The sequence below is a fragment of the Canis lupus genome, chromosome X, assembly GCF_003254725.2.
Source record: "Canis lupus dingo isolate Sandy chromosome X, ASM325472v2, whole genome shotgun sequence".
NCBI classification, from domain to species: domain Eukaryota; kingdom Metazoa; phylum Chordata; class Mammalia; order Carnivora; family Canidae; genus Canis; species Canis lupus.
This window is the reverse complement of record NC_064281.1, coordinates 30965779-30987232: the sequence shown is the minus strand read 5'-3', so window position 1 is coordinate 30987232 and position 21454 is coordinate 30965779. Positions and strand designations below refer to the sequence as shown.

At 34.2% G+C, this 21454-nt stretch overlaps 1 protein-coding gene across 5 annotated transcripts in view; it reads right to left on the bottom strand.

The window, feature by feature from the left end:
• The window catches only part of CFAP47 (cilia and flagella associated protein 47), a 509395-nt gene that overhangs the window by 421364 nt on the left and 66577 nt on the right, over nucleotides 1-21454 (bottom strand). For all 5 annotated transcript variants that reach the window (XR_003133488.3, XR_003133486.3, XM_025439582.3 and 2 more), the window contains exons 18-21: nucleotides 20218-20349; nucleotides 17400-17477; nucleotides 14174-14318; nucleotides 9748-9842 (exon numbers count right to left, since the gene is read on the bottom strand). Coding sequence is in view for 3 of the 5 variants with exons in the window: in XM_025439582.3 (XP_025295367.3) it covers nucleotides 9748-9842; nucleotides 14174-14318; nucleotides 17400-17477; nucleotides 20218-20349 (450 nt within the window). In the remaining 2 variants the exon portion in view is untranslated. The remainder of the gene's footprint in view (nucleotides 1-9747; nucleotides 9843-14173; nucleotides 14319-17399; nucleotides 17478-20217; nucleotides 20350-21454) is intronic.

Here is a 21454-nt window from a genome sequence, read left to right as displayed (position 1 = left end):
AGAAAGACATAATCCTTCAAAATATTAACCTGTCACAAAAGGATTATTTTTTATTGTGAGTTATTGTCTTTATCAAAATGACAAGAGTACAGATTTGCAAAAATAAAACCAAAATAATCCCACATAGCTTATTTTAGAAATTAGCATTCTGTTCCCTCCACTATCATATACTTACACACATACAAATACACATACATGCACAAACACACATACAAATCCAGATGCAATCATTTTCAACTCAGTAGTAGTTTTAGATTTACCTCAACATAGCTAAATAATCTATATAGATTGTAATAAAACAAGCTTCAATAAATTTAAATTTATTTAAATAATATAAAATATAGCCTCCAATTGCAATGGGATTATATTAGAAATCAATAAAAGAAGGAAATTTGGCAAATTCACAAATAGGTAGCAATTAAACAACACATCCTAAATAACAAATGGATCAAAGAAAAAACTTATGTAAGAAATTGCAAAACTTGGGATGCCTGGGTGGCTCAGTGGTTGAGCATCTGCCTTTGGCCCAGGGCGTGATCCTGGGATCCAGGATCAAGTCCCGTGTTGGGCTCCTTGCAGGGAGCCTTCTTCTCCCTTGGCCTGTGTCTCTGCCTCTCTCTGTGTCTCTCATGAATAAATATATAAAATTAAAAAAAAAAAAGAAATTGCAAAACTCTTTGCTGAACAGAAATTAAACACAACAGACCAAAACTTTTGAATACAGGTAAAACAATGCTTAAAGGGAAAAGTATAGCTTTAAAACCTATATAAAAAAATAAGATCTCAATTCAATAGCCTTACCTTCCACCTTAAAAAAAGACAAGGTAAAATAAAAAGCAAAGCAAACTAAACTCAAAGTAAGCAGAAGGAAGTAAACAATAAACAACAAAGGGGAAATATATGAAATAATCAAAAACAGTATAGAAAATCAACTATACCAAAAATTAAATCTTAAAAATATCAATAAAACGGCAAAACAGTTAGATAGGCTGACCAAGATGAAAAGAGAGATGACTCAATTTTAAAATAAAATAAAGTCAGAAAGAAAGAACATTATTTCCTATCCTTCAGAAATAAAAATAATAAAAGAACACCATGAATAACTGTATGCCAACAAATTAGATAACTTTGATAAAATTTCTAAAGAAGAAACAGAAAATTTGACCACTTTCAACCATTAAATGAGTGAAATTGTTCAAAAAATACAAACTTCCAGTTATAAGTCCTGGGGATACAATGTACAGATGGTGACTATAGTTAATAATACTATATTGTTATCCTTCAAAGTTGCTAAGATAGATCTTTTTTTTTTTTTAAGATAGTAGATCTTATCACAAGAAAAAACCAACTACATGAGGTCACAGATGTTAACTAAACCTATTGTGGTAATCATTTCACAATATACACACATATTAAATCATTATGTTGTACACCTGAAACTAATATAAGTTATATGTCAATTATATCTCAATTTAAAAAAAAAAAACAGGGAAGCTTGCCTGGAAGAAGTATTAGAAACCACTATTAAGATATAGATAAAAGGGAGCAGGGAAAGTAGGAGAGACCCATTGACCTTAGTTTTCTAAGGGAAGCCAGAGAACTGATTACAGCAAAACAGAAAGTTCCCGAGAGAAAACATAAATACTAAAGAAACATCATGTCATTTTAGAATGAACAATAGGAAATGAAACAACATTAAATGGGCTCCATCCAAAGTGGAACATAAGTCAGAGGAAACTCATGAAATCTGTAAATGAAGTCTAAGAGGTAATACTAATAAAGAATTTAAGAATGAGAAACAAGAGAAACTCTCCTTTTGCTCTGGATGCTATATATTTTTAGGAAGAGGAATATATGCAAAAAACTTTTTAAAGTCTGTCCATGATTTGATCTGACACAGAATTGCTACTCATGCTTAACAACTGGGATGACAGATATTTTGTATCAAATAATGCCACCTCTAATGACATGATATTAATTTTTTGAGTTGTCTTGTACACATGTATATTTAAGATAGCATTTCCCAACATTCTACAAATTCCTGACAAACGTCAATTTCTTTTCTTTTTTTCCATTGTATTATGGGTTCTTACTTTATTTGCTTCTATAGATACCCTTGTAGATATAATGAGTTAAGCATCTAGAAATTATCTTCCAAATAAATTTAATCCCAGAAGGAAGTAATTTCTTCCTATGAATATGGAAAATGGAACAGAAGAGAGACCATGTAAAGTGGTAATTGAAATTCAGATGAGTGTAACTTTATGAAATTGAAGATTTTGAGTGCTTATGACTAGGAAAAAAGTTAATAAACCTAAAGAATAGATACAAAAGTTTTGTGTCTATTGGCTAAAGGAATATGTACTATTCTTCATCATGTATGGATTCCTAACATGGTATCATTAGGGTCCAGTGGTTCAGGAGGTTGAGGACGTAACATTGTATTATTCAAGCTGTACAATTCACCAGCAGGTAGCCTTGACAAGTCAGTTAGCTTCATTGTGCATCGACTTCTATGACTGGAAAAAGGGGGAGGAGGCGCCTGGGTGGCTCAGTGGTTGAGCATCTGCCTCGGCTTAGGGCATGATCCTGGGGTCATGGGATTGAGTCCTGCAGCGGGACTCCCTACAAGAAGCCTGCTTCTCCCTCTGTCCATGTTTCTGCTTCTCTCTGCTTCTTTGTGTCTGTCATGAATAAATAAATAAAATCTTAAAAAAAAAAAAAACAAAAAGAAAGAAAGAAAAGGGGAGAAAAATCTAAGGTATTAATGCTGGTCTTATTGGATTCACATGGAACTAAAGTGATATTAGATATATGAGTACTTTATAAAGTCTAAGTACTATATAATTATCAATTAAAGGATTATAATTTTTAAAAGAAAAAAATTTGAATAGATCCATAACAAGCAAATAGATTGACTTAGTAGTTTAAAATAAATATGACAAAAGAAAGCCAAAGACCAGATGATTTCAATGGTGAAATATAGCACAAAATTTAAAAAGATTTACAATACAATCCTTCATAAATTCTTTCAAAAATAGAAGAGAGGACACTTATCACCTCATTCTAAGTCAATATTACCCTGATACCAAAACCAAACAAAGACATTTGAAGGAAGGAAACTACAGATCAATATTCCTTATGAGCATAGATGCAAAACCCCTCAAGAAAATACAAAGGAGGGATCCCTGGGTGGCGCAGCGGTTTGGCGCCTGCCTTTGGCCCAGGGCGCGATCCTGGAGACCCAGGATCGAGTCCCACATCGGGCTCCCGGTGCATGGAGCCTGCTTCTCCCTCTGCCTGTGTCTCTGCCTCTCTCTCTCTCTCTCTCTCTCTGTGACTATCATAAATAAATAAAAATTAAAAAAAAAAAAAGAAAATACAAAGGAAATTGGATGCAGTAATATGTAAAAAAGATTATACTCCAAGTATAATGATCAAGTAGGATTTATCCCAGAAATGTAAAGTTGGTTTAACACATAGAAATCAATCAAAATAATGCATATCAATAGAGGACAAATCAAGATCATTAAAATAGATGCCAAAAATGTTTGACAAAATCCAAATTTCTTCCATGATCAAACTATCCAGGAATAGAAGAGAACTTCCTTAACCTGAAGAAAGGAATCTACAAAAAAAAAATTGTTAACATCATATTTAAAGATGAAAGATTGATGCTTTCCTTCTAATAACAGGAACAAGTTAATACATTTGCTCCACCACTTCTAAACCACATTGTTCTGGAAATCCGGGGGAAATTTTTCCAGATTGGACAAAAAACTTTTCAGATTGAAAACTCAGAGAGTAAAACAATTTTTCAGATTGGAAGTAAAATTTTCTCTATTTGCAGAAGGCATATTCTTATAGAAAATTCTAAGGAATTTACTAACAAACTACTAGAACTAATGAATAAGTTCAATAAGGTTACAAAATACTAGATCAATGTTTAAAATCAATTTTTTCTATACACTTAACATGAATAATTTGCAAATGAAATTAAGAAAACAATCTCATTTACAATAGCATTAAAATGTTATAAATAAAATTAATAAAGAAGTAGGAACTTTGTACACTGAAGACTACAAAACATTGTTGAAAGAAATTAAAAACCTAAATCAATGCAAAAACATCACATGTTCATGGCTTAGAAGACTTAATATTGTTAAGATGGTAATACCCCCTCAAATTGATCTATAGATTCTTCACAATCCTTATCAAAATCCCAGCTGTGGGGGGGGGGGGATCTGGGTGGCTCAGTTGGTTAAGCACCTGCCTTCAGCTCAGCTCATGATGCCAGGGTTCTGGGATCACCCTGCATCAGGCTCCCTGCTCAGTTCAGAGTCTGCTTCTCCCACTCCCTCTGTCCCTCCTCTTCATTTATGCTCTCTCTGTCATGCTCTCTCTCTCTCTCACTCAAATAAATACATAAAATCTTTGTTTAAAAAAAATCCCAGCTGGATTTTTTTTTTTTTTTGCAGTAATTGGCAAGGTAATCCTAAAATTCATATGGAAGTGCCTGGACCACAAATTAGCCAAAAATATTACTGAAGAAGAACAAAATTGATGTACTCACATTTTCCAATTTCAAAAATTACTACAAAATTTACTATACTAATCAAGACATTGTGTTATTGGAATGAGTGAAGACATCTAGGTCAATGGAACAGAATTGAAACTCCAGAGATAAACACATATATTTATGTTTAACTGACTATAGACAAGGGTGCCAAGGCAGTTTAATGTGGTAAAATAATATTTTCAATAAATTCTCCTGGAACAAATGGACATTGCATGCAAAAGAATGAAATTAGATTCTTATAGCATGCAATAATTCAAAATGGATCATAGATCTAAACATAAGAGGTAATGCTATAAAACTCTTAAAAGCAAACAGAAATCTTTATGATTTGAGCTAGGAAATAGCTTCTTAGATATGACACCAGAAAGCACAAGTGACAAAAAACAAAACAAAACAGTTACATTGGACTTCTGTCGCATGTGTCCTTTACAATGGTAAATGATAATACCCAGTGTAAAGAAGAAGATATGAAGAAAAGACAGCATGGTACCACACTAGGATGTAAGCTTTCTACTATAACCCCAAGGTCCAGAAGACTGCTGGGTTGCTAGTAGGTGCTCAATAAATATTTGTTGAATGATAATTATCAATGGAAATATAAATTGATATAAGTTTTATGGTGGCAATGTGGATATATGTGACAATAATTAAAATACACATACCCTTTCCTCATTAATTTCAATTCTAAGTATCCAAAAGAAAAAACAGAACAAGTTCTCAAAAGTGAATGTGCAGATTTATGCACTACATTTTAATTTACTTATAGAATAGATACTTAGTGATTATTTGATGGGTACCAAAAAAATATACTAATGCTACAAATATAATGTAGAACTATATCAAACTGCTTTCCTCCTTGAATAATAATTTGATTGATGGCATAAAAATATTTAACTAAGTAAAAAAATCTGTATCTATTTTGGATTAAATTTGTATTAAATTAGTACTAGAAAAATATTTTGAACATGAGCTTAAAACATGTTGCTTCACAGAAAAGTAGGAATAAGATAAGCCAAGAAAATAATGTGACTTTGTTCTGGAAGTTCTAAACAACATAATATAAGAAAAACAGGTAAAAATTATAATTATTTATGGAAGAGACAACAATATTTGCAGTCTATTACGGTATTCCTGAAAAATCTAAAATAAATTGAAGGATAATTTAAACTAATTGAAGTTGGGACACCTGGGTGGCTCAGCAGTTGAGCATCTGTCTTCAGCTCAGGGTGTGATCCCAGAGTCCTGGGATCAAGTCCCATATCAGGCTCCTTGCATAGAGCCTGCTTCTCCCTCTGCCTATGTCTCTGCCTCTCTCTCTCTCTATGTCTCTCATGAATAAATAAATAAAATCTTTTTTAAAAATAAATAATAAAATAATTGAAGTTTAAAGTAGGAAGGACAGTTGGAGTTTTTTGTTGTTTTTTTAAGCAGACCCCATACCTGGTGTGGAGCCTGATGTGGGGCTGGAACTCACGATTCCTGAGGTCAAGACCTGGGCTGAGATCAAGAGTTGGACACTTAACTGACTGAACCACCCAAGCACCCCAAGAGAGACAGTACTATATGTACCTCACGAACATTATTTTTGAAATTTAAGAGCATAAAATACATAAAACCCAAACCATTTACACAGCACAAAACAGAAAAATTACTTCAAAATGTTTCAAAATTTGCTGAGTAGTATAAAACATTTTAATAAAATAAAAGGCTTGGGGTCCCTGGGTGGCTCAGTTCTTTGAGCATCTGACTCTTGGTTTCCTTCAGCTCAGGTCATGATCTCATGGGTCATGAGATTCAGCCCCTCCTCAGCCTCCGTGCTCAGTGGGGAGTCTGCTTGAAGATGCTCTCCCTCTGCTCCTTCTCTAGCTCATGCTCCTTCTTTCTTTCTCTCTCAAAAAAAAACTTATCTTTAAAAAATAATAAATAAAATAAAAGGCTTATCTTATTTCTGAATAGGAAGCTCAGTTTTATACAGAAATCACTTCCTTGTAATTTTATTAGTTTAATGCAATGCAAATCAAAATCCCCATAGAACTTATAGCTAGCTATAAACTTGAGAAAATGTTTCCAAAGTTTATCAGGAAAAATAAAACGAAAACTGGCCAATAATAGTGTAAAAAGAAAATAATAGAGGCCACTTATCCTACCAGAGAATTCAAAGAATTTTAACAGTACCAACCTGGCCAAATTGTTAGCAAATAAATCACTACTGTTGTAGGGTAGTTTGTTATGCAAGAGGAATTCAAGATATGCAATTTAAAATGATCTTTCACCTATAAGATTGTCAGAATATTATACATGCATGCATATATAATTGATTCAGCCTAGTTATACAAAGACAATGAGCAACATTTTACACTGTTACTGGCATTTAGTATAACTAGTATAACTTTTTTGGAGAGCAATTTGGCAAAACATACCAACAGCCTAAAATATGTACATAGAGTTTGACCCAACTATTCTCCTTCTAGAAAGATATAATGAAAATAAATAATACAAAATCAAACATTTACCTACAAGGATGTTTCCCACAGTATCATTTATAAAGCCCCCAAAATGGAAATATCTTAAGTGTATAGTAAGAAGGATTAGTGAAGGGAGTATAACATGATATAGCCACTAAATAATAGGATAGATCATCCCTAAAAAGTTAGATTGTATTTAGAATACTTAATAACACAAAAAGTTAACCATAACATTTTAATTGATACATTGAGTAATAAAATGCTGGTTAAAGATAATTCATAAAGTATTATCTCATTGCAATTATAGAAATATAAGTATGGAGAGAGACAGAGGGAGAGGGAGAAAAGCAGAGAGTCCTAAATATAACCAGGGGTCATTGTTAAGTATTGGGATTATTACTACTTATTTTTTTCTTTCTGCTCTTCTAAACTCCCATTTTAAGAAGCAGGAAGAGAGTATCAGTGACATGTTCGATTAAAATATAAGTTGATGCTGACGAAACTTGCAAATGGTCAGGGTATGTGAGAGTTGAGAAGACTTTAGAATACTGTAAATATTAGGGGCATCTGGGTGGCTCAGTCAGTTGAGTGTCTTCTTCTGGCTTGGGTCATGATCCCAGGGTCCCGGGATCCAGCCCCACATTGGGCTCCCTGCTTGCTGGGGAGCCTGCTTCTCCCTTTCCCTCTGCCTGCCACTCCCCCTGCTTATGCTTGCTCTCTCTCTCTCTGTCAAATAAATAAATAAAAATTGGAAAAAAACTACTGTAAAAAGTAAAAAGAAAAACATCTCCTGAATCTCTTCAAGTAACTTGTTGATTATGCTTTTTGTCTGAATTAGAAAGACAAATTAAAAATATTCTGACAATATTTCATGCGCTTCAAAGTCCTTTGCTGAAAAGATAAAAGGAAGACCTAAATAATATTTGTACTCTGATATTATCTGATAGCCTAAATTAGGCCAAAGTAAAATATTTGCAAGATAATTTTCAAAAAAAAAAAGAAATAATTTTCTCTCTCTTCTTGATAACCTTGGTAAAAAGTATTTATCTAGAGAAGAGATGGTTACCAGAGGGGAAGTGAGTGGGTGGATGGATGAAACAGGTGATGGGGATTAAGAGTACACTTACAGTGATGAACACTGAGTAATGTAAAGAATTACTGAATCATTATTTTGTACACCTGAGACTAATATAACACTGTATGCTAATTGTACTTCAATTAAAAAAAATAGATTTTTTTCCAAAATAAATAAAATTAAAAGTATCTAAATATGATTGTTCATTAATGTAGATGAAACCTATGGAAATCAAATATAATATAGTATACAACTGTGTATACTTAATATTGTGTATAAGATGAGAATTTTCATGTTCTCTAATGTCAGAAAAGTAGCTTTTGCTACCTCATGCACTACGTTTGCCTACAGCTAGAAGAGACACCAGTGAACTCTGTAGACGATATCGTTCCATGTGAATCACATGTGCACAATATCCATAAAACATACCCCAACCAATGTACTTAAAAAAGCAAAATGCTCTTAAGCATTTTCTCAAATCTAAAGATGTCCTCACATTTCTTTTACCTTTTCCTCCTGAAAGGTAAGTAACAGCTATCGTTGTTCCTAAAATAAGATTTAAATCTCAGGAAACTGTATTTCAGTGACATAACTAAGAATGGATAGACAGTACCTTGCATTCAATAAGCTCTCTTACTGTGTTATTATTTTCACTTAGTTCTTTCTATTCTACCTATTGGGTACAAGGCTTCATGCTAGTTATGTTGGAATATATAAAGTGTTTTGGTGTAAGAATATTATACTCTAGGGATGCCTGGGTAGCTCAGTGGTTGAGCATCTACCTTTGGCTCAGGTCATGATCCTGGGGTCCTGGGATCAAGTCCCACATTGGGCTCCCTGTATGGAGCCTGCTTCTCCCTCTGCCTGTGTCTCTGCCCTTCTCTCTCTCCCTCTCTCTCTCTCTCTGTGTCTCTCATGAATAAATAAATAAAATCTTTAAAAAAGTTTTTAAAAAGAATGTTATACTCTAATTGTCAAGGAGAAATTTGATTCCTATTTAGGAGGATGCAGCAACATGACTTTCCACATCATGGGTAGCAAGAAGCTTTCTCCTTGGCACTTTTGTAGCAAAATCTCTGAAGGAAAAACATATGAGAAATGGCCCCTGAAACTTTGCCAATGGTACGTCTCACTCTTGGGCATATTCCAGGAAAGGTGTTTTCTTTTCTTTTGTTTGTTGTTTTTAAATTATTAAACATCGAGGGACACTATTTAAAAAAAAAAAACAGTATCACAGCAACCCCTCTTAAATCCTCTGGTAATTTCAGGTCATGATTCCAAGAGCATTAAATATAAGTACAAAGTACATGCTGGCTCAAATATAAGTGATTTTGAGTTAGCCTCGAGTGTCCTTCATAACATGTCATATCTTGAGTTCTCTAGAGAGCAGAACTGAGACCATAGTTTCCTTGTTTATGCTCTCTGTACCTCCTGAGATACTCTGCAAGCATGAGCCAGGCACTTCTAGCAACCATCTTACTGAATTAAAAGATATACTCAGCCATGCGTACAAGTTAGAAAAAGACCCAGAGCAAAAGGAGCTTAGGTGATCTTTGATAGCTTCTGAGTTAGGATTATCTTAACTCCTCTACTCTCCAGTCATATGAGTAATAGAAAGCTGAACATACCTCTTTGGGAGAAAATGCTATGCCACATTCCAGGGATGTGCCTTCCTCTAACTCCAAAGAATATATGTCAGGAAATGCACGGTCTGTGAATTCCTCTATAAGACATAAAAAAAAGAACATATATATTTTAAAAGCCAGATACATATCTATAATACCACTATTAAATGTAGAAATGAAATTTTGAGAAACCTCATTAACATGTTTATAATAGTAAAAAACCAGTTACTGTGCAGGACTGCATATGGTTGCTGTTGGTTAAAGAATGACTCTTAATACCAAGGTTCCAATCAGCAAAACTGATATTCAAACATGCATCAAACATAGATTCAATTAGCAAAGCAAACAGTAAACCCATCTTTTAAAATCTCCAAAGGTCAAGGAGCATATCACAGCCATATTCACAAGGATATAGAAAGGAATGAAGGTCAAAGTCAAGTAAGGGACTGAATCTTAGGCCCAAGAAAGTGAGAGACTCCCTCTCCAGCAAAGATAGCAGGGAAGACCCAGATCTTCTCTGATGCCTCCAAGAGGCCACAGTGAAGATAAAGACAATTTTATCCAAGGTCACTTTTTGACAAAATAGAATCAGTCCAGACATAAAAGCATTAGATGGAGATACAGAAACAATTGTCAAAAAATAATGCAAACTTCAGGGTAAAAAATTATAACCACTTACAGAAACTTCTACCAGTTCCTGAAAGATCAAATGTTTGTTATAGTAGAACCTCTGTCCTCATCTAAACAATTCTAAAAACTCTTATTTTCTCCCTCAAGTTTTCTGATTAATCCAAGGAATGATGATCATTTCAATCACCCCTAGGTGGAAATGAACTTCAATAACTCATTGCACCCGCCTTTAACTTACTCAATTTCACTCACTATGATGAAAAAACTATTACATGACCAAAAAATTCATACAGTGTATATTAACACCAGCACAGTTTGTAGTGTGGGAAAAGATATACATATTATACAGCAAAGAATGCCCACCTAGAATGGGTATGTATCTGGAACATAGAAAATATAATAAAAACAGATGGATAAATACTCAAATATATTTGGAATATATATAAACATATAGTTGATGACATGCAATAATCCAAGACAGCTTCAATAAATATTTCTTGAGTGCCTATAATGCACACAGCACTATATTGGACAAGTCTAGCAGAAAACAACAATTATAAACATAGTCCTTGACCTCGTGGATCTCACAGTGTAGTTGGGCAGTCAAACAGGTACACAACTCTCTTTGATATAAGGCAGACATTGTTAGTGCTAAAATGAGACTTACACAATGTCCTAGGGGAGTAAAGATTAAAAAAATAATTTCAACCAACTGGACAGGCATGGGTATGGGGCTAAATACTCATAGGAACTCATGAGTTTTAAGCTATTTTATAAAAGAGGGTGGGATCGCAGACATCAGGAACAAAAGAGGAAGAATCATGCTAGGAGAAGGGGAGCCCAGTGCCATTGGAAGGAAACATGGAACACAATCTGGCTGCAGCAGAGACAGACAGAGGAGCCTGCAATGGGAAAGGTGACAGGAAAGACAAGGTGGAGTCATACCCAAATGGTCCTCAACATTTCCTCTCCCATAACTCCTCTATCCAATAATCTTGAAATGATCATGAGGAAAACCAAGTCTAATTTGTCACAGGAGGGTATTTATGTGTTAAAATACTTGTAATAATGAAACACATTTTCAGAACATTTTAAGTATAAACTTTACTGCAAATTGTTAATAATTATTAAGATCAAGGGAAGTATCTCCTAGACTGTGTGAGTAGCCTGCTGCTAAGAACCCTGCTATTGGTAATAAGAAACCAGCAAAAGTTTTTGAGTAGAGGATAGATGTGATAAGATTCTTGCTTTAGGGAGCTCACTCCCAGAAGAGGTCTGAGGAGAAAAGCTTAGAGGCAGGGGAAGCATTTGAAAAGATGATGCAGTGGCCTCAAAGGAGGCTTAAGTGAGGGATAAGGCAAAATTGTGGAAACGAATGTACTTTGCAGACTAGTTTTGCAGATTAACAAGAGTCTGTGATCCAATGAACAAGGTGCATGACTGTATATGAGGCAGTCAGTGAGAGTAAAGTATTAAGCAACTAAAGTTTCAGCATCCAGAATAAAAAAAGAAGAAGAAGAAGAATATGGACTTCATATGTATTTCCAGTTGCCTGCTGCTATCATTCCTGGGCTAGCGCACAGTCTTATTATATACCACGCTCACCTAAACCTGATCCTCCTCCTGTATTACATCAACCATGAATTTTACCTCCAGTCATTTACCTCTTATAATCAAAACCTGAGAGAGATTTGAGCCTGGCTCCTCCTCCCTAATACCCATGTCCTCTTGGTAACCAAGTCAGAGCACTTCTGTCTCGACACCTTCATACTCCCTTGCTTCCCATCTCTAGCACCACTCCCTGTGTTCGGGCTTTCATCACTTCTCACCTAGATGGCCACAACCCCTAGCTGACCTCCTTCTCTCTGGTCTTACCTTTTCCCATTTCCACATGTTCCTCCAGCCCATTTTCAACTTTGCTCCAAAAGAAAAATTAGCAAAATGTGAGTTCTGATCATATCACTGCCTAGATATATGTCCTCTGATGGTGCTGCCTATTCTCCAGAAGAAAAGTCCAGAAAAGATCCTTCATGACCTGGATCTCACTTGCCCTTCCAGTCCTGTTCTTCCACACTCTGGACATCTTTTTTTTTTTTTTTAATTTAAATTTTTAAAATTTATTTATGATAGTCACAGAGAGAGAGAGAGAGAGAGAGAGAGAGGCAGAGACACAGGCAGAGGGAGAAGCAGGCTCCATGCACCGGGAGCCCGACGTGGGATTCGATCCCGGGTCTCCAGGATCGCGCCCTGGGCCAAAGGCAGGCGCCAAACCGCTGCGCCACCCAGGGTTCCCACACACTCTGGACATCTTGAACTACTTACCATATTGACTCATTTCTAGACCCTTGCTTGCATTCTTTTACATATTCCCCCTTTTCTTGTGTATCTGCAAGACTAGGATTAGGCATGAACTTCTCCAAGAAATCTTTCCTTAGGCTGATTGCTGGTCTTCCCTAACATATGGTCCCTTAGTACCATGAATCTACTTGTCTCACAGAACCTGCCATGCTTGATGGTAATAAGCTGATCCTTTGACCACTTCACCTACTGTTACAGATGTTCTTCATTTGTCACTTAGATTCAATAGCCACCTTTCTCTGTTCTGCTCTGTCCTGACTTCTATAGGTCAACTCATCTAGGCCCTCTTGCTCTTCTGCCTCTGACTTGGTTCAACCTCACAGACACACCAGTAGGCTATCAGAAGGTAGGAGGTATTTATGCCTTCATGTCTTCACTGCCTTGTCTACGGTTCTGGCATAGCTGCAATTCCCTTACAGCTAAAGCTCTTATCAATTGGCTCCTCTTTCATAGTTTCACCGGTCACGGGGTTGCAGTAATACCTTGCCTCCTGTTAGTCCTTCAGGTGCAGAGGTAGTAGCAGCATCCATTCCTGGTTGATTTCTTTTAATCCAGCAACCACCTCCATAGATAATTCCTTCATTAAACTCTCTTCAGTTAAACCCTTTGAGTGAGTCATCTGTTAACTACTAAAATCCTGACTGATACACTTGCTGTATACTTCTTGAGAACATGTAAAATATCTTATTATCTTTACACACTCAAAGTCTAGTATCTAGCATATGATTGGTATGCAACAAACATTTATTGAAGAAGAAATGACCAAACTAATGGTTGGCAAACTTTCTATAAGGGTCCAGATATGAAGTACTGTAGGCTCTGCAAGCCATATGGTTTCTTTCTCAACTATTAAACTCTGCCATAATAGTATGCAAGCAGCCATAAACAGTACACAAACAAATGTGTCTGTACTCTAATAAAATTTTATTTATAAAAACATGTATCATGCCAGATTAGCCCACAAGCCTTACTGTGCCAACCCTTGGAGCAAACAAATGAAATGTCTTTGTAGAAGTGCCTATCTTTTAAACTTAATGTGACATAAAGTTACTTAATACATGAGTAAACATATATAAAGAACTCTCTAAAGACATTTACCTGAAATTCTTGGGCAATTAAAATTAGCAATTAATTATTTCATTTTCATTTACAGTATATGCTTAACCTTATTTTCTTTTACTTATATGTAACATTCTTAACTAACTATATTAAATCAACTAAGCATAGTTATATGTTATAAATCACCAAAGCATTCTGATATTAACATTGATATATTTCTAGAAATAAAACCATGGTGGGTTACAGAAATAAGAAAAGCATGCATTAAGTAATTAAAAATATTTAAGAACAATTGCCCTTGACTTACAGTATTTTTAGCATTATACCGTAAAGCAACTTAAAACTATCTTATAAGAGTATCATTATAGTATAGAAGCCATACTTGATTTATCTTTAAAATCCAAAGAAAAATATTCAAAGTCTTGTAGATTAAATTCCACTCTGGCACGTGTTATGCCTTTGTTTTTTATTATAAATGGGATAATCTGAGTAGTACCAACATAGGTACCACTGAAGTTGAATACATCCTAAAATTTAAAAAGAGAGAAATAATTAGAAAGCAGAATAATATTTTATGAAAATAATGTAAATCAAAAATTACACTTTGAGAGTAGACCTTAAAGTTCTTATCACAAGAGAAAGAATGTAACTATATTTGGTGATAGATGTTAAATAGACTCATTATGGTGATCATTTTGCAATACATACAAATATTGAATCACTATGTGGTACACATAAAACTAACATAATGTTATAGGTCAATTATACCTCAATGAAAAATGTATACTGTTATTTTTCATCAAGGATATTAAAACTCCTGTTCTCTAGCAAAACTGGTCACATTTTCCTTCCTCTCCCCTACCTCCTCTATGTAATCAGCTACCAAATCCCATTTATCCTGCCTCCTTCACCTCTTATCCTTAACGTAATTGTATGAAATTAATAATTCATCACTTACCATTTCATTTCTAGATTTGTACTTTCTCCGATTCTCCTCTCCACAGATAAGTCACAATTAAATTAATCAAAAATGTGCACTTCCTATCTTAAAATGTGATGATTCTCCTCCAACTACCAGACAATGTCCAAGTGCCTCAGCAGGCTCTAAAGTTCACCTTGACCTTCCTCTGCCTCACCTTTCTCCACTCCTATCCTGTCATTCATACTTCAGCAAGCTATATGCACTGCCATTTCCAATCAATACCTGATGTTTCACCGTTCTGTGTCTTTATCAGTGTGTCCCTTCTGTTAGGAAGGCTTTTCTCTAACTCAGAATTGCCTGATAAAATATTATGTATCCTTCAAATCCCAGTTAGATAAATTATATTTTATTATACTGTGCTTGGAACTACTTCTGTTCCTTCTTTTCCCTCACCATTACAACATCAGAAAACATGTTTATTTGTTTACCAATCTGTCTCTCCTAGTGGACCATAGGCCTGATTCATTTTTGTATTCCTAGCACCTAATGCCTAGCTTTAATATAGGTAAGGAATGCTTATTGAATGTATCTTAACTTTAGCTTACCTTCCAGGTATGTGCCTACATCACAAAGCTCTGTAGAACTCTTCTTATGGCAGATATGGCTATATATATATATATATATATATATATATATATATATATATAGCCTTAGTTACTTAGTAAAATAATTACATACAACATTAAAGAGAAAGTGGCAACAGTATCCTAATGTTAAGGAAATTATTGCATTAAGGTCAACCGGCCACTATTTGTTTCACCTAAAATATCAACCCGGTTCTAGAGGTAAAATCTGTAAAATCCAATACAGGTAATAAAAGCTTGATGCTTTGTATATGCAAAAAAAAAAAAAAAATTACTTCTCTTACACTATTCTGGCCTTGTACATATGCTCATTTGGATAAAATGTCCTAATTGTTATTAAGATACATAGTCAATGCCATACAATTATTAAATGTCTTACTGATGATGCCAGAATATTATTTTTTAAAAGGCAGCTAGGCAGCCATGTTTAAAACTTAACATAATCAGAGAATATTGATATATCTTAATATAAAGTCTCAAAAATTACTCAATTGTACCATAACATGCAAAGCATGCCACAAATGCCTTCAGAATATGGAAATAAAGTAGTCAAAGTCTCAATACACTTCTAATAATGTTCAAGGAGAAACACCATGGCAATGGAGAAAGCACTCTGGATACCACAGGGTTTAACCTCCAAGAATCACCATAGTCTTGGACAAGCTAGCCTAGTGTCTCTCAATCTATCTATACCTATCACACCTTCAGTATCAAATAAAATATAGGTTAGAAAATTATAACTCAAAGTCAGACACTAGAATTGTGGTGATGCCATTAAAGTACAGACTAGTAACGAGGCCCTACCTGAGGCACTGGCAGCCTCATCCATTTTTGCTCAATTTAATTCAGTACCAGAATGGTGCAAGGTGCTGTAGTACTAGTAGGAAAGAAGGACAAAAGTGCAGATAACCTGAAAATAATATGGCAATTGCCTTGATGAAGATGTTTCCAGAGTTTAAGATGTTTGTAACACCTTAAGAATGTCACAATGGAGGGGCACATGGGCCTGCTTTGAAGGACCAGGGTAAAGTTTTTAGATAGACAAGACCAGATTTAATTCCTGAAAGACTTGCCAGAAAAAAAAAAAAAGTATGCGTGTATACTCTAACAATTGTAGAACAAAATTTTATCAGGGTACACAACAATAATTTAAAAAAATAAATATAACTATAGTTCAGAAAATACAAATCAAGACCACAGTGAGATATCATTTTATACCTAGTAGACTGGTAAACATTAAGTCTTAAAATACAACTTATGGAGCAATGGCATGTGGAGCAATGGAAACTTGAGAAGAAAATATGGAAACTATCTTGTGAAGCCAAAAATGCACACATTCTATGACTTAGCAACTCCACTCCTAGGGAAACTCTGGCATCTGTACCTCACAAGATATATACATGAATATTTCCAGCTGTAGTGTTTGCAATAACAAAAAAAGAAACATCTAATTGAATGGACAACAGAATGAGTCTACAAATTAGAACAGGCCTATATAATGGACTATTAAGCAGTAGTGAGAAAATACAGCTACACGCAACTTAGATGCATTTTGGAAATGCAATATACAGTTAAAAGTAACTCACCAAAGACTACACACAGCACATCTTTATCATCAAGCTCAAAAGTGAACAAACTAAACTAATGAATTGTTAAGGAATTCATACATATGTGGTGAGTCAATTAGAAAAAGTAAAGGGAGAATAATCAGAAAATTCAGTAAAGCGGTTATCTCTCTCTCTCTCTCTTTTTTTTTTTTAGAGTGGTTATCTCTTAAAGAGGGGTAGAATCATGATGAAGCCTACAGATGACTTTAATGGTGTTAATAGTATTCTGAAAGTTAAGTTCAGTGATGAATTCTGAAACCTCCATTTAATATTCAGCTTCATCACATATTTATACTACATATATTAATTTCTACATGTCAAAGTACTATATAATGAGATATTTTTAAACATAAATAGGCTGACTAGGGATACATAATAAGAGTCACCACACTCAGAAAATGATTACACAAATGGTTAACATACTAACATACTCACCGGATTAATTTCCACGTCAGCAATCTCAACAGATCCACCAATACTAAGGTCTATGACATTTGCATGGTGAATAGCAACCTTATTTGAGAGAAATACAAAGCCTTGTAGAAACCACATTAAAATCTACTCATATACTACTATAGTATTACCTGGCATCTGGCAATTTTTAAAAATGTAAATAACCACAACATATTATAAATATTACAAGATTTATTCTGGTGGTTGTCATCACATTTCTTGTTATGCAGAATTGATATTCCTAAGAGGAATGAGTGTTCAGCTCTTAAAAACCTCCACCACAAATGGGACCAGTTCATAGCTTGTGAATTTAACTGCAGAGTTCTACCCATTTAACTATACATTATTGCCACTCTCTGTATGCCTTTTGTACTTACCTAATTTCAATGGATTATTCAAAATTAAAACAGATAGGGAACTGAGTACAAACATACTTCTTCCTATAGAGAGATACTAATACCCACAATGACCATAATAATAATAATGAAAGTAGCTAAAATATTGCTAAGTAAATGAGCCAAGTATAGTGCTAAATACATTGTCTCCTTTTTAATTCTCAGTATCCTGTGAGGTCAGTAATATTAATATCCTAATTTCTGAGTGAGGAAAACTAAGGGTCAGAGAGGCAGAGTATTTTGTCTTTTTCTTGATGTTTCAAAACAGCAGTGGCTAAATTTCAACCAACGACTGCCTAAACACTCCATTGCCTCTGAGAAAATTAACAGAGTGAACTAAGAATCTAGTTGTATAATTCCTATAAAATTAGAACTGTAGATTATCTGAACATGTAAATGTCTAAGCAAAGTCTCAGAAGCACAAAAACAGCATTCACTGAAAGCCCTACCTGTATAAGAACAGGGAGCATCAATTCTGGATTTAAATCTAAATATATATCTGAGAAAGAGATAGGACTATATCTTACTCTTTCCATAGAAAGACACTGACACCATTCATAGGCAAAAAAACCTCCAAACTGTCATATTTTCTAAATTATTGGGGAGAGTGACATGTCATTTAATTTTATTAACTAAATCACTATATTCATAATATTATATGATTTCCACATCTTATTTAAAAAACATATAGTATATGTTGGCTAATTGAATTTAATTTTTTATTTAAAAAAGATAAAGAATATATAGTGCATAAACAAAATACTTGACTAAAATCATAAAAAGGATAATTTATGATTCAGAGGAAATTACAAATCAACATGCTCTTCATTGATGAACCCCATAATTAAGTCTCAACACCCCATAGCTGGCTTTACCCACCTCCCCATTATTCATTATACTGACTCTACAACAGAAACTAACATAAAATGTGTGCTCAGTAAATATGTGTTGAATGGAAGAATAAACTAATCTTATTATATAATGTTAAAAAGGTAAGCTTTGTAAAAACAGCATACTCATCTAAAATATAGTAGAAATTAATCTTCTAGTGAAATCTATTTTTAGTGGCCATATTTTTTATTTTTTCCAGAATATTAGATAAAAAAATACTGCCCAAATCTCAGACCATGTACCATAATATATCATTTACAATCATCTTTCAATACATATTTCTTCATAAAAGATATAATCAGTAGGTTGCTTATTTAGGGCAAATTGGTATTTATCAAGTTAAACTACATATTATTTAAAGATTGTTATGAAAAAAAGGGTTGTTATGGGAAATTAAGGATAAAATGGGGATATATCTGAAACTATTCATTTTGACTTGATAACAGTATACATATTATTTTTAATATGAGTAAATGTACATAGTTGATCATCAGATTAAAAAATCAAGAGTAGGGGGATCCCTGGGTGGCTCAGCAGTTTAGCGCCTGCCTTTGGCCCAGGTCGCGATCCTGGAGTCCCGGGATCAAGTCCCACATCAGGCTCCCTGCATGGAGCCTGCTTCTCCCTCTGCCTGTGTCTCTGCCTCTTTCTCCCTCTATGTCTATCATGAATAAATAAATAAAATCTTTAAAAAAAATTAAGAGTATTTCATTCCTTGTGTTTATAATAAATTTTATCAGAGACTAGTCTTCTATGTTTTATTTACTCTATTTAATAAACAATTAGAGAAGCCCCTAAAATCAAAGTAATATCTTTTCAATTACATAATTCCCAGAATATAAATTAGTAAAATATTTTATGTATGCTATAAAATATAGATGTTAACACCATATATAATTTGCACATAATTCATATAGTCTTTGAAGCTATTTAGAATTAACATCCCAAAATTGATTAATTTTTCCTAAGGTATCTAATTAAATCAAATATCTAACTAATACCATGAAAAAAGTTATCCTTCCCTCTGTGACTAGTGAGGACTTATCACAACTCAGAGATGCCAAATATCATTCTAATTTCATGTGAAAAATGCCTCATGTTAATGAAAAGTATCCATTTCAACTTAGCAGAAATTTCCATTACTAATTTTTACCAAAAATTTTCTACAAAACCTCTTGCCAGGTTCTGCTATTTCTACAAGATTGTATAGGTAAGGTTGCTTATCCTATAGATGTCTAAAAACTGCATTTCTTTAGAAATAACTAAATTGCTAACAAAGTAACCGAAATTTTAAAAATTACTCATTAGTATCATAACATTCAAACCTATTCCCATTAGAAGAAATCCTTAAAACAAGTTTTCTAAGAATAAACACACACAACATTTTATAGCATTATACTTACTATTATAAATCTCTGAAACAAATCCACATAGACATATATAACATATGAATATATATGTATATACATAAAAAGTATGAATACATACACACACACACTCACACACTCACATACCTTTGCTCTTGTATCAAATTTTTCTGCTACAGTAGGTGTACAGGAGATATTGAGAACAGTTATACCTCCAAATGGAATGATTCCTTGTGATGGAACAATATTAATGGTAGACAAAAGACTCTGGTCACAAACCTGTAATTGAAAATTTGCAGAACTGCTACATTATCCTTTAGAGTTGCTGTTCTGAAGCTTTCATAGGAAAGCTTCCAAACTACTACCCAGAGAGAGAACTCCTGGGCACAGGACATGAGATGATTTTGTAATAAGTTTTCCAATACCAGACGCACAAATAAACTTCAACAAGGATTTGTACCCCTAACCCAGCAAATGGAACTTTTAGTAGTGGTGGCATCCAGTTCAAATAGGATGATGAAGTTTACTGTCTGAGCATTATTAAAATTTTGCAAAACTTACAGGAAGAGATATATCTGTTAGAGAAGATGATAAAATTCTGGATAGTACTTTGATAGTTTGCTTTTACCCTGACAGTAAACACTGAAAGCAAAGTTAGTGGGGAGGCAGATGATAAAGTAACCTCTTCCTGTTTTTTATTATTTCCTTAATAGCCTAATATCTAAGATATAATTTTGACCTTCAAAAAAGTTATAAGTAGCTTACCAAAGCATTTATGGTATGGTTTCTCAGGGGCTAATTTAGGACCATCTATCATGCTATAAGCCAGAATAATTTAAAGGAAAATTGGTTAAGGTATTTTGGGGATGAGGGAACAAACAGACTTCAGAACTAATTTTGAAGCAAGAGTAGAAAAAGGTATCTGCATTTGTTTGGGCAGATGACATGTAGATATAAAGCTTGAATGAAATATCTCAAACAGACACCTAACTCTGAGAAACGAACAAGTGGTAGTGGAAAGGGAGGTGGGTGGGGAGTTGGGGTGACTGGGTGATGAGCACTGAGGGGGGCACTTGGCAGGATGAGCACTGAGTGTTATGGTATATGTTGGCAGGTTGAACTCCAACTAAAAAAAATTTAAAAAAAGAAATATCTCAAACACTGACCTCTATCTACTGTCACTATTGGAAAATATTAATATGTTTTTCAGCAAAAAAATATTCTATCACCACTTTAAACACCCCTCACCCTGTAATTTAAATCAGGAGCAACAACTATAAATACAGTATCTTTAGAAGGAACTTGCTTTAGGTTCCAGTTTCTACCATAACAGTCTTGATGAGAGTGAAAATGAGGAGAAGAAGAAAAGTATGTAATTAAATAT